Source organism: Culex quinquefasciatus, chromosome 3 (assembly GCF_015732765.1).
Source record: "Culex quinquefasciatus strain JHB chromosome 3, VPISU_Cqui_1.0_pri_paternal, whole genome shotgun sequence".
Taxonomy (NCBI): Eukaryota; Metazoa; Arthropoda; class Insecta; order Diptera; family Culicidae; genus Culex; species Culex quinquefasciatus.
In genome coordinates, this window is record NC_051863.1 from 5,646,391 (window position 1) to 5,660,352 (window position 13,962).

Consider the following 13,962-nt stretch of genomic DNA (forward strand, 5'->3'; position numbering starts at 1 on the left):
TTGCAAAAATGTTGCGTTGTTTCAGAGAAATCGACAAATTAGAAAAACGTAACGCACCGCGTAAAAGAAGGTTTCACTGTATATATATTTTTTCATCCCAATTTACAGCACCGCAAACACTTAGTTTTTTATCTCGTAGAAAAATATGTTTTTGTCAATATTTAAATATTTTGGATATTTATTGCAAAACAACTGTGCAGGTGTTGCATTTGTTAGGATCTTTTTATTTTTTATTTTTTACTTTTTTATTTTTTACCCTCTGACTTAAGTCGAGGGACATACACACTTAGATTTTACCGAATTTTGAACTGCTGAACAATTAGGTAAACCGAAAATTGCCGAATCCGGTAAATAATAACCGAAATTTGGTAATAAAGTGTATAATTTTTTTTTTATTTTGACAGATGGTTTACCGATCTAAACTTTATCGATTTTCAACTATCGAATTCGTTTAAAAAATCTAAGTAATTTTTTTAACGGCCTAAATAAACGTTAAACTTGCGTTAAACCATGTTGCTCAATAGTTAACAATCGATTTTTTAATGTAAATGAAAATTAAAATGTTGATCAATAATTTGTTGCCCCCTGTTTTTTGGGCCTATTTTGGTTTTTTAAGCCACCTTCAGAGCTTATATGAAGTATAAACAAGCATGTTTAAACATGAATGAATGAAACATGAAAAAACATTGAAAATATTTTTCAAAAAAAATCTAAACATCATTTAAAAAACATCCTTAATGAACAGTTTTTTACTACATCCTTTGGCAAAGTTGTAGGTATTGATGAGGATTTATATAAAAACTAATACGGGAAAAAATGCCTTTTTTTCAAAAAAATCTTGAGACATTGATATTTTAGTATTTTTTTTATATTTTAGTATGGACCTAGGGGTTAATCACTTCGAGTATACTGCATACGCGTATCATACGCACCTAATATTCTCATTGTCTGCATACCGTATTGTCGATATAGACCCCATAATCGTCACATATGAGGTAATATCTAACCAAATATCAGCGTGAATATCATACGCGCATAATACTCGCGCAGTATTCCTAGCTTGCATACTGTATCGACTCCAATATTGGCTTCATATTGGTGCAATATTAGAAGTGAATTGCCCTTTGGAAAGGACGAACTTTACGACTTCGTGTTATTGTGTTTTTTGAAAAAAAAAAAAAAATAATAATAATAATTTTTGGTGAAAAAATGACTCAACTTTTTTGATAAAATGCACAGTTTTCAAGATTTAGCCAATATTTTGTTCATTTTTGCAAAATATTGTCCATGATTGTCCATTCCTGATTTTTTTTTTTTGAAAAGTTCACAAAATTTCCAATCAAATTACCAAAGAGAAGATTTTACCTCTTGTTGATGAAGCGAATTCAAGAAAAAGAAAATTGAAGTTTTTTAAGTCTCATCCAAACATTTCCTCATTTTCTCATCATGGTCCCATTTTCAATGTTGAAAAATAAAACATTTGTGAAATTTTATAATCTTTTCGAATACAATATTTTGATTATTTTTAGAATCAAGACTAACATTTCAAACGGGCGTAATATTAATTTTTTGACCTTTCTCAATCTTTTTCTACAATTTCGCATCAAATTAGGCTGTTTATTTTTAAAGTTTTTGAACATAAGCAGTGCAGAGCGAAAAGTTGGATTCATTCAAGTTTGTAAAATAATCTTAGATTTCGTATTTTTCAATAATGCATTATAGAGTAGAAAATGCATATGAGCCATTAATGCGACCACAAGCAGAATAGAACCAACATGGTTCACAAATTCGTCCCGTCCCTGTCGGTTTGTTTAGTCTCCCCGGTGAGTGTGACTATCAAGCAATTAGGAGCAGTGAGAGCGCGAGCAACGCCAGTAACTATTCTCTGCTTACACTTGGACCAACTAGACAACGCGATAGTGAAAATGCCGGAAACAAACACCACCCTGGAGATGCAAAAGTGCGTTTTCGCACTTAAATTGCCCCGGAAACCCACGATCGGTGACGAAATAATCGTCAAAGGTGTCCTATGCGATGACGCACAGAGGTAAGTGAGGGCGAACTTATTTCGTAACTTTTGCTTCACAACTCAATGGCGCGCATTTCTTTTCTTCCTGTAGATTCTCCGTCAACTTTTGCTTTCCGGATCCGGCCCAGATCGTGTACCACTTTGGGATGCACCTGGACGGTCGCGGGGTGGTTCAGTGCAGCCGGAACGACACCTGGGACGAGGAACACTGGAGCGAGTGGGAGTGGGAGCACTCGGGGGACACGCCGAACTTTACGCTAATCTTTCGCTTTGGCTTCGACGAAATTAAGGCGTTTTTGGACCACACGCAGCAGCAGCCCCAGTTTGAGCTCGAGCATCGCTATCCGATCGAGCAGATTCACTACGTCGAACTGTGGGACGATATAGCACGGGTCGAGGAGATAACGCTGCGGTACGCCAATCCGTCCGATTGATCAGATTGAAGAAGCGTATTCGTGTGTGTGTTTGTGCTTGTGTTTGTCTCTCCTCGATCTATTTTAGTCGCGAAGAAAGTGACGGGATGAATCACGCCTGCGCGCCAAGCAGTTCAAAGTCACGTTTTAGCGAAATTTGTTTAGAGAGGTTTGTTGCCGTTTGAAAAACCCAGCTACATGTAGAAAAGTCAAAAGCGATTATGACACTTCAGTCAGTGATGCGCTTTCTAGTTAGAATAGTTTATTCAATGTTATTAAAGCAGAGCGCGTTATTTATGCATAATAATTGTTACACCAAATATAATAACTTGAAATAAACTTTTTTTTGTCAGCAAAAACAAATATTTTTAGTATGGTGAGAAAACTCGAATTTTGGAAATTGATTTGTATTTATTTATATTTGCCTTAAACTTTGTGGCGGTCTTTCCTATGACCAAAGATGCCAGTTTGTGACTTTTCCTGTCATTCTTGAACGACGAAATAGCCTACTTTTCTGTACCAAAAATAGCAGAATCGAATAGCAACACTTTTCAAAATAAATGCTGAAAAGTTCTACTTTTCAGCATTCAAATGGGTGCTGAAAAGTTGAACTTTTCAGCACTTGTTTCGAAATAGTAGTTTATGCAACAAGATGCAAAAAGAAGATTTTTTCAGCACGAGTCGTACATTTATCCAACGAGGTTCACCGAGTTGGATAAATACGAAGAGTGCTAAAAAAATCAAGTTTTGCAACGAGTTCCATACAACATTTTTTGCAATTCCAAAAAACACACACTGAGTGAAATGTTATGTCAAATTTTCATGTATTTTGTCAATAAATCGTTTAAATCAAAAAAATGTTGAAAAGTGTTACTTTTCGAAACAAGTGCTAAAAAGTTCTACTTTTCAGCACCCATTTGAGTGCTGAAAAGTAGAACTTTTCAGCATTTATTTTGAAAAGTGTTGCTATTCGATTCTGCTATTTTTGGTACAGAAAAGTAGGCTATTTCGTCGTTCAAGAATGACAGGAAAAGTAAGTAGTTTCACGACGGAATTGCAAAAAAATATTTTCAGACATAGACTCTATTGTCCCGAGACCTTCAAAAGAGCATTTTATGTTTTCATTTGACATTTTCAAATGTTAAGCTACATTTTTGAAACTTCTTACTAGCTTCCCTAAAGAGCCAAACTAATCACCTTTCTTTTGCGCCTAAGACAACTAAAATCGGATGAAATGGCGCGGAGATGATTTTTTGAATAAACTGTTTTTTTTTTTTTTGCGAAAATTGCCATTTTTTTGGACAACCCTGGTACCGCGTAGGTCACCCTAATGGTCAAACAAAAAAATGCATGTCTATTTATTTCGGCCAAGGAACTTTTTTTTGGGGGCTTATAAAAGTTTGTAAATTTTGGCAAATTAGCATTTTGACAGTTGAAACTATTTTGCGAATTCCAAGCTTTAGGTAAATTTTTCATAAAATCTTAAGTGTGAAATAACAGCTTTTTATTGTTGTTTTGCTTAATAGTTAGTTACCGGTTGTTTCGCTATTTGTTTTCTAATTGTTAAGGGCACTTTTCAAAAGTTGCTCTAGAATTTTTTTTCTTTGCAAGGCTGTACCTCAGCAACTCATTGTCTAATTTTGAAAGTATGGGGAGATAGATTTTAGGCTGTAATAATAGTCACAACTTGCTATATTATCAGATTTTTAAAATTCTAATATTTTTAGATACATTTTTTAACCCCTTCCCGCCCAGAGCAAATTCGAGATTTTTTACGTTTTTTACTATTACTCGTAGTTGGATCGACCGAATTGGATGAAATTTTAATGGTTATAAGTTAAGATTCTATATAAACTAATGCAGGTTGAACCAGATTGAAAAAAAATGCATGGTTGTAGAGAAATTCAATTTTGAAGACAAAAGTTAGTGGTGCTCTGGAGTAACCATGGGCGTTAGAGGGTTAAATCATATTTTTTAAGAAAAATACTTAACCTTCAAACAAGACCACAAAAAAAAAAGAACAAGACCGAAATTGATAATAAAAATCAATTTTTGGTCTGGAAACTCAGATTTGGTTAGTAATCGAAAAGAATTTCAAAGCATTAGCAAAATTGTATTCGGAACATATCAACATTTATTTGGCTTATAAAAGAAAATTATTAAAAAAATGAATGGATTCGCAAATGTCTAGCGCTGTAAACATTCTTCGTTAAATTTTATTTATTTTACAAATATTAACGTTTAGTGATGATATCAAACTAGGAAAAAATATTTAATTATTTTTCATCAAACATCGGCATCTGGAGTAAATAAGGACAATAGTAACGAACTAAGCCAATATTTTTCGCATCATGTTTTGATAAACAATGGGTACACCGATTTTCAAATTTATTGCTCTAAAATATGTAAAAGATGTTTTATGTAAAACATGAAATTATAAACTTTTCTAAAATTTTAAATTGGAAAGTTTAATTTTTTTTTGTTTTCGTTTCTTTTTTTTACAGTTTCGATGATTTTTTTTAAAGCATTTATCATGAAAAGACTGATAAAAAAATATTAATAATTTTAAGATTATTAATATGAAATAATTTAAATCACATTGGATTTAATGAATACGTAGATTTAATGACCGTTAAAAAATTTCCCGGGATCCCGGAAATTCCCGGGATTTCAAAAATATTTTTCCCGTTTCCCGGGAAATTCAAAACCCGGGAAAATTGGACGCCCTAGTTACTACGGAAATCAAAGCCGGAAATCATCCTTATACATCATCCTGCAAAAATAATTGTTAAGTTCTACGGGGCACCGGTTCCGGTTTCAGTTGGGCACCAATCGACATCAGCCCAGTGAACCGTTTCCGGTTGGAACCTGTTTCGGTGCCCAAAGTCGTTGACCATGTCATATATCTATGCAGGATGATGTATAAGGATGATGCCTTGAAGTTTTGCCTAATTACCGGCTTTGTTTTGTGGAATAGATTTTGTTATATTAAACAAAAACCCAAATAGGAGGGCCGAGGTACCTCAACGGAATCCGGAATATCTCCGGTTAAAGTGGACCATATTTGTCCCCCATCTGATAGTTAAAAATATAGACAAATCTGGATCTCTTGCAACCGAAAGCATCCAAAATGGTCAATTCTTCCAAAAGTTATGAGATTTTAAAGAAAAAAATAGGGGTTAAATTACTACCCGAGCGTTTGAGTGTTAAAAGTGCAATAAAAATACAGTATCGACGATCTAGTGGTTTCCCTTGGGACGACGTTGTCGTGCTATCTTGTCGCACGTCGCTTTTTGACGTTCCGAGAAAAATGCGTTTTAATGTTAGACCTTGAATAAAAAAAAGAGCACGCAATGTAAACAATGACAAAAACACGTTTTGTTTGGTTGACCATTCTGTGCATTGTCCTGAACCTGAAGTTTGGTTGAATATGGTCGCCGGTGTCCCGAGTTATAATTGCAAATGTACGTGTACGTGTGTCAGACGCGATCTGACCTGAAATCCCTTTGGCCAGTTGTCGCACTTACATCAGTTTCCAGGATGTGTCAAGATAGCACGAAAAGATTGAAACTTCTTTGGGAATGTTCTTTTATTATGTAACTCAGTTGGAAGAGCAGAGGCCTTGTTACGCTCCATAAATTTTTTTAAAAATTCATTCATATTTTTTTACGTTACGTATTAAAAGAACGCTTCCTTTCATATCAAAGTGACAACAGTGCACGGAGTTTTTTTTCGGTTTTTATTGAATATCTCAAGGATTGAAATCGAATTTTGGAGTTCTGAGAATGTCAAAAGGTCCCGAGCATGGGTAAATAACAAGGGAAATGCGTAATAATACCTTTCTCTGGTATCAATACCAAATTTTGGTATTCCTGGACCCTTTAAAATTTGTCTTAAGGATTATGCAAGAGCAAAATGTGGTATCATACCAATTTAAGATATTGTTTTGATATTGCAAAATTGCAGAATTTGCCAATGATCGAACATCACATTTTGGTATTCTTTTGGTATTACAGTATTTTATCATATTCCTCTGCAACTATGGGAAAATTTTGACCAATTTTGACAAAATAATTAATTTTGCGCTAAAATGATGTCTCAAAGCGAATGCTTTCATTCAAAACCGGAAATTTCAAACTTGATTTTAAACATTTTTGATAAACCCCCTATAGAAATGACTTGAAATTGTGGAAAATTTTCTAAGTCAGGATGGCACATTTTGGTATTATTTTGGTATTAAAGTGTTTTATCAAATTTCTCTGAAACTATGGGAAAATTTTGACCAATTTTGACAAAATAATTAATTTTGCGCTAAAATGATGTCTCAAAGCGAATGCTTTCATTCAAAACCGGAAATTTCAAACTTGATTTTAAACATTTTTGATATACCTCCTACAGAAATGACTTGAAATTGTGGAAAATTTTCTAAGTCAGGATGGCACATTTTGGTATTATTTTGGTATTAAAGTGTTTTATCAACAACAAAATAATTAATTTTGCGCTAAAATGATGTCTCAAAGCGAATGCTTTCATTCAAAACCGGAAATTTCAAACTTGATTTTAAACATTTTTGATAAACCCCCTATAGAAATGACTTGAAATTGTGGAAAATTTTCTAAGTCAGGATGGCACATTTTGGTATTATTTTGGTATTTAAGTGTTTTATCAAATTCCTCTGAAACTATGGGAAAATTTTGACCAATTTTGACAAAATAATTAATTTTGCGCTAAAATGATGTCTCAAAGCGAATGCTTTCATCCAAAACCGGAAATTTCAAACTTGATTTTAAACATTTTTGATATACCTCCTACAGAAATGACTTGAAATTGTGGAAAATTTTCTAAGTCAGGATGGCACATTTTGGTATTATTTTGGTATTAAAGTGTTTTATCAACAACAAAATAATTAATTTTGCACTAAAATGATGTCTCAAAGCGAATGCTTTCATTCAAAACCGGAAATTTCAAACTTGATTTTAAACATTTTTGATATACCCCCTATAGAAATGACATGAAATTGTGGAAAATTTTCTAAGTCAGGATGGCACATTTTGGTATTATTTGAATATTGAAAGGTTTCATCAATTTTCTCTGAAACTATGGGAAATTTGTTACGAGTTGATTAATTTTGCGCTAAAATGACTTGAAACCCAAAAATGTTAAAGATGATTTTTAAAATTAATGTGATATACCCACTAATATTTTTTTCAAAAACGTTGAAATATCTCTAAGTCGGGATAACCAAATACTTTGAAAAACGAGTCAATCGACAGATTAATGAATTTTGGTGAATTTCAATTCAGTTTCATTTTAATAATACTTATTTTTCAATCTTGTTATTTTTCAGAAGCTTCAAGAACTTCAAGCACAGGCCGTTCATCAATGACAAATGCATTCGGTGTGGTGAAGAATATCACTAATAACAACATGGAATCATCAGGTGAGTAGATTTGGCTGTTGCATATGAATAATTTCCGTTTTTTCACTAACTGCAACTGCTGCACTAAACATGGTATGAAAATACCAAATTTTGGTATTACTTGTTCAAATACCAGCGACCATAATGTGCTCTTGGTTGCCCAGTAATAGATGGTAAAATACCATGAAATCATACCAAAATCATGTATGTGAAAGACCACAGAAATACCAAAATATGATTTTCCAAGGGCGCGGGAATACCTAAAATTAAAACCATGGCAATACCAAGTTTTGGTATTCAAGCAATGTTCAAAAATCCAGAAGACCTCAACTTGGAATTGAAATGGTTTTATTTTGAGGTATTATTTTACCCTTGGAATAACATGGTTTGGTATTGTTGTGCCCTTACACATACAAGATTTTGGTATGATTTCATGGTATTTTACCATCTATTACTGGGCAACCAAGGGCACATTTTGGTCGCTGTTATTTGCCCAAGTAATACCAAAATTTGGTATTCCCGTGTTATTTACCCCTGCTCGGGGTGAGGCAATGTGAGCTTTCAAAAATGGCGTCCTTAACTCAGTTTGGTCCAAAATGTTTTTGCGACAAGATAGCACGATAATGACAATGTATGAATGCTTTGAGCATGGGCATGAGCATGAGCATGAGAGACCACCCATGGTTGCCCCTCCGTTGCTGAACAGAACCGTAATATCCTTTCAGCACTACTGATACAGTCATTGGCAACCAACGGTGCCCGCCATGTCAGTTTGTAGATCTCGATTTTAAGGAACAGGAATGTTAGTAAGCACAGGTTGCTACTAGGGCAGCGGCATTACGCTGTGCTTACACACCAGGAACCTGAACATTCGGTTGAAGAAAAGTAGAATAAAGTAGTGCATATTTTTGATTTTTGTCAGTACACAAATTTAAGACAAAACTACATAATTACCTCAAATTTGATGACAATGTTGGGAGATTTGTGCGAAAATGGACAGTTAATTCGTCATCCCCTTTACCTTAACAACGTTGTCCACGGAACCGTATAATTAATTGATCATCTTGAAAGAAGCTATGCAAAGAAAAGATATCATTCAAATTTTGCCAGAAGGCATGACTCGGCAGTTGGTGATTAAGTTCCAATCGAACAAAATGACTCACCCTTTAATCTCCCACCAACATGACACTCCAAAGTACCTGCAGAGATCAACTATGCCACAACATATATTCAAATGAGGTCAACCCGTCTAGCCCAAGCACACGATGTCCGTTGAGGGAAAGAACTTTCGCTTTCGTTTGCACGACGAACGACTCGGGTGAAAGCGATCATGCGCGTGGTTGCGCGATCGCGCGCGATCTTCAGTTTAGTACAAGCCGTAGAGCTGTGCGCACGTGCTTCTCGCGACGATGGATTTTTCAAAAGTTTTCGTAACGGTTGCGTGTCTGCTGCTGATTTCGAGCAGTTTGGTCGGTGCGTTGAAACCGCCCGCGACCAAAGTGATCGGCGGCCAGGAAGCTTCGCCCGGAGAATTTCCGTACGTGGTGTCGGTTCAGTGGAACTTTGGAAACGGGTCGCGGGCGGTTCATTTTTGCGGTGGGACGATCGTGAGCCCGGGTTGGATTTTGACGGCGGCGCACTGCCGGGAGACGACGTTCGACGGCGGTTGGCTCGAGGTGGTCGCTGGGGAGTTTGATTTGAGGAGGGAGGAGGGATTCGAGCAGAGGCGAAATGCGAGCAAGTTTTTAGTACACGAATCGCGATCGCCCGGCTTCGTGGGACCGTACGATATTGCGCTGGTAATTGGGGTTGAGTTGATGGCTGATGATCATTGAGTAACGCACTGTTACGGTTTTGTCCGCAGATCAAACTCGATCGACCGCTGCAGTTAACCTCGAATGTGTCAACGATACCGTTGGACGCCAGAAACGGTCCCATGGTTGGATTTGCCGTGTTGCCAGGGTGGGGCGCCGTGACGTCCACCGTCGAGCCCGATTACCCAGGAAAACTTCAAAAGGTCAACGTACCGGTTTATCCATACGACGCGTGCCTGCAGTACTTCCCCCTCTTCAGTCCACTCGAGGAGAGCAACTTTTGCGCGGGAGAACTAAGCGGATCGGCCAACGCCTGTCATCGTGACTCGGGAGGACCGCTGATCCAGACGGTGGACGGCGTCGAAACCCAGGTCGGCCTCGTCTCGTGGGGAGCCTTCCCGTGTTCGGCCTATCGCAGCCCTACCGTCATAACCTGGATCAGCAAGTTCAGGGACTGGGTTCGGATGACGATTGAGCGGGAAGAGTCTGGCGATCACAACAATTGATATTTATTCGTGTTTTCAAAAATAATTAGGCTAGCAAATAAATATGTAACAAAGCACCAACAAACCTGAACAACAGTTAGAACATTTCCTCAAGCAGGTCGCGATAATACTGAACCTGGCCGTGCTCGCGGGTTCGCCGGTTGATCACAAACAAAACCGGACAGTCCAGCGAGGTGCACGCCGTTTCGAACGTTCGCTGGCAGCAGGATTTGCACATCTGGGAAATTAAAAAGGTGTTTGAATTTGAGAAATATTCCATGAAATAGTCCACATTTTACAAGGAAAATGAGCTCCCCTTCCAAATTTTCTCGAAAAAAGGGCTATATCATTTACCCTTAGGCCGGCAACGAAGTTATGGTTAAATATAATCTGTGTCAATCTTTAATATCGTTGGATTGCGGTAGAAAATCGAAAAAAAACATGTTTCCTGTTTCTATTTATAATCATGGCTGTATATCAGTTACCAGAGGTCCAATCTTAAAAGTTTGTTAAACAAAATTGAAGCAACGTTAAATTTTTTTTCGTATGTTTTTTCACTGTTTTCCAAAAAAATTGCCAAATATTTTTTAAATATCGAAGCAAATCAAATTTGCACCCGACGACAAGCCCACCGCGGTAGCAAATTTGCTCTCAGTTCATCGGGATTTCACTTTGCTGTCCGGTTTTCTGCCGGTTTGCTACCGCATCAAATGGAATGATGCACGGAAATGTCGAATCATGCACGAAAAAAATGGTAAAAATAAGACAACAATAAAAAAATAATAAAAAATACCAACAATTTTAAAAATTAAAAATTTACTTTTTTATTAAGTTCTATGAACAAATGTAAACATTGGGTGTATCCCGGTAAGGTGTTAATGGCCAATACGGAATCACAAAGATCCAAATCATGAAAAATGAATCTTCAACAAATCAAAATGGCTAAAACACAATTTAACACATTTTTTATTGCCGTGCTACCGTAGCCGTGAGGTTACGGGTTTCGCCTTGTAAGCGGAAGGTGATGGGTTCGATTTCTGTCTGGCTCGGCAAAGTCAGATCCCTTCAAGGAGTAAATCTGCTAACTGGGAATACTGACCGGTAGGGAAGGGTTTCGACTTGCGGCGTACTGGGTTTCTAATGCAGAGGTCGTGAGTTTGATTTTTTTTGTTTTTTTTTAATATTTGAATTTAACTAACAAAAATTAAAAATTTAGAAATAAATAAACTTGAAAAATTTGGAAAGCCATAAAACAAAAAAATATAAAGGATTATAAAACCAAAAAATTCTAAAAAATGCATTCGTAAAAATTAAAAAAAAAGAAACAAAAATTAGAAAGAGAGGAAAATACGGACAATATAAAACAGAAATGAAAAAGTTCCAAATCATTCAAAATGAACCTTCGAATAATAAAAACAGATAAAAATCTGTCAATTGAAAAAACGCAATTTGACAAAAAAAAAAAACTAAATATAAAATAAGAAAAATATTTTTTTTCGCTTTTTGAATTTCTGCTTTTTTTTTAATTAAGAATTTTTAGATTTTCAATGTTTTGAAATTTTGGAATCCATGATATTTTTTTTAATTTGTTTTAATTTTGAATTTGAACTTCAAAAAATCAAAAAATAAATAAAAAACTAAAAATTTGGAAAAATGAAAAAACAAAATCAAAAAAGAGGTCAAAAACGGACAATATAAAATTTAAAAGGAATTAAAATTTCATTAACCCTCTCCCGCCCATGGTTACTCCAGAGCACCAAAACTTTGAACTCAAATATCTCGGAACAGACACAACTTTTCATTGTGCTTTAAGTTGCAGGTGTTCATGTAGAATGTATACTAACTTCTCCCCAAATTTTATCAAATTTGGTCAAGCACAAGCAAAATTACAGTACGAAATGTAAACAAAAATGGGCAAATTTTAGGGAAATAAATAAGACTTGTTTTCGAAACCCCGTAAAAATTACCAAACACAAAATTTTATGAAATAAAAAATGTTTTGCTATCATTTAAACCTTGGACAAGAACCCCTGTGAATAACATTGTGAGTTTGGACCGATTTTGAGTGTTTTTCAACCTTTTTCATTTGGTGCACCAGAGCACCACCTAGGCATATGAGCAACTAAATATTTAGGAGCACTTTTTTCTAAATTACAGAAAAAGCTTATTTTTATCAAAACAAAAGTTTATAAACGTTTTGACTATTCATAAACAAGACGAAACATTGTTATTAGACCGATGATTTTATTATTTTCCTTATTTTTCATGAAAATGGTTGTTTGTGAGTTTTGAATGAGCCAATCAAAGAAATCTGAAAATGCAGAGATTTTTTAATTTGTAATTCATACTTCAGAAATATGGTCTTACAGCAAAGAATAATTAGTTTTTAACACATTTCGAAGCATTTTCAAACAACTGTACCAATAGATTTGAAGAAAACGAGATTTTGTGATTTAAAAAAAAGTTGCTCATCTTCCTGATGGTGCTCTGGTGCACCACTTCAAATTCAACTTTTTTGCACCAATTCGATGATTGTGGGTCAAAGTAAAGTATTTCCTGCAATATTGTACCAAAATTTAGCCATTTACTATTTTTGCGATAAGCAAACAGCTCTGGGCGTTAGAGGGTAAAAAATGAACCTTAGCCAAATCAAAGCAGATAGAAATCTGTCAAATAAAAAAAACGCAATTTAACAAAACTTAAGATTAAATATAAAATCAGAATTATTTTTTTTACGTTTTTTTGAATTTCTGCATTTTTTAAGTTAAGAATTTTTTGATTTTCAATATCTTGTTTATTTGTTTTATTTTTGATTATTTGAATTTTTGTTTATGTTTGCTTTCACCACCTAGAGCAGACATCCAAAAAATCAATTTTTAAAATCAAAAATTTAAAAATAATTAAACATAAAAAAAATAAAATTATAAAAAACCCAAAAAAATTCTGAAAAATTAAAAATAAAACCCCAAAAAAAACGGAAATTATGAAAAAAAATCAATAATTAACAAAACAAAAAAAATATACAAAGTTTAAAAGGAATCAAAAAGTTCTAAATTATTTAAAATAAATCTTCAACAAATCTCAACAAGTAGTAATCTGGCAATTAAAAAAACACAATTTAACACAAAAAAAACTAAATATTAAATATGTTATTGAATAAATTTCATAAAATCAAATATTTTTTAGATGTGCATAACAATGTAAATTTAGAAAAAATTTTGGCAATCCATAACTTTTCGAACAATTTAATATAAAAAACTAAATATGTAATAATAATTTTCAACTGATTATATCTTGAAATCTGTTGATTCGATTTCCAATGTCGAAAAATGAAATTTTTGTGAAACTTGTTGATAAAAATAATTTCAAAATTTGGTATAAATATTAAATAAGAAAAAATATCTTTTTGTAGACTTTTCCAAAAATTATGACCGATTTTAATTTTTTCAGAAATGTTCTCCGCTTTCATTTTTTTTTTCCGGAGGTGGTTTTTCTTTCAAGACCTATTTTCATAAAAAAGTGTACTTTCTGATTGCAAATTTAGTTAGTCAGTTGAAACGTTTTGCACCATTATGCGCTATGGCTCAAAAGAAATATTTGTTAGTATCGTTTTTGGGAGTCTTCAAATATAAAATAATCGGATATTTTTAACTTTCCCCTTTTTCAGAAAAGTCCTAATCATAACCTACAAAATTGCCGAAGACACCAAATCGTTCAGGAAATTCCTTCTTAAGATACTAAATTCATTCATTTACATACTTATTTTGGATGACTAACCCCTCAAACTGTATGGAAACGAGTA

General features: G+C 34.5%; 3 protein-coding genes across 4 annotated transcripts in view; 2 read left to right on the forward strand and 1 right to left on the reverse strand.

The window, feature by feature from the left end:
- Positions 1 to 1,809: 1,809 nt before the first annotated feature.
- LOC6046249 lies at positions 1,810 to 2,801 on the forward strand. Its single transcript, XM_001863441.2, has 2 exons — positions 1,810 to 2,047; positions 2,121 to 2,801. Exons 1-2 carry the CDS (start codon positions 1,926 to 1,928, stop codon positions 2,461 to 2,463), a joined length of 465 nt encoding a protein of 154 aa, XP_001863476.2. The 5' UTR covers positions 1,810 to 1,925; the 3' UTR covers positions 2,464 to 2,801.
- A 6,469-nt stretch (positions 2,802 to 9,270) lies between these two features.
- LOC6046247 (trypsin-1) lies at positions 9,271 to 10,181 on the forward strand. Its single transcript, XM_001863439.2, has 2 exons — positions 9,271 to 9,660; positions 9,726 to 10,181. The coding sequence occupies exons 1-2, from the start codon at positions 9,271 to 9,273 to the stop codon at positions 10,179 to 10,181; spliced, it is 846 nt and encodes a 281-aa protein (XP_001863474.1).
- The window catches only part of LOC6046244 (DNA polymerase zeta catalytic subunit), a 28,775-nt gene continuing 24,884 nt past the window's right edge, over positions 10,072 to 13,962 (reverse strand). The window contains exons 8-9 of one of the 2 annotated variants that reach the window (XM_038265332.1): positions 10,247 to 10,398; positions 10,072 to 10,161 (exon numbers count right to left, since the gene is read on the reverse strand). In XM_038265332.1, the coding sequence (XP_038121260.1) occupies positions 10,258 to 10,398 (141 nt within the window). In that variant the 3' untranslated portion in view covers positions 10,072 to 10,161; positions 10,247 to 10,257. The other variant, XM_038265331.1, reaches the window with a different exon arrangement.

Bases quoted from the DNA above. Each gene is read 5' to 3' on its own strand.
- LOC6046249 (XM_001863441.2), top strand. From the start codon at position 1,926: ATGCCGGAAACAAACACCACCCTGGAGATGCAAAAGTGCGTTTTCGCA. The intron at 2,048-2,120 runs GTAAGTGAGGGC...TTCTTCCTGTAG, and splicing joins CTATGCGATGACGCACAGAG to ATTCTCCGTCAACTTTTGCT.
- LOC6046247 (XM_001863439.2), top strand. From the start codon at position 9,271: ATGGATTTTTCAAAAGTTTTCGTAACGGTTGCGTGTCTGCTGCTGATT. The intron at 9,661-9,725 runs GTAATTGGGGTT...TTTTGTCCGCAG, and splicing joins GACCGTACGATATTGCGCTG to ATCAAACTCGATCGACCGCT.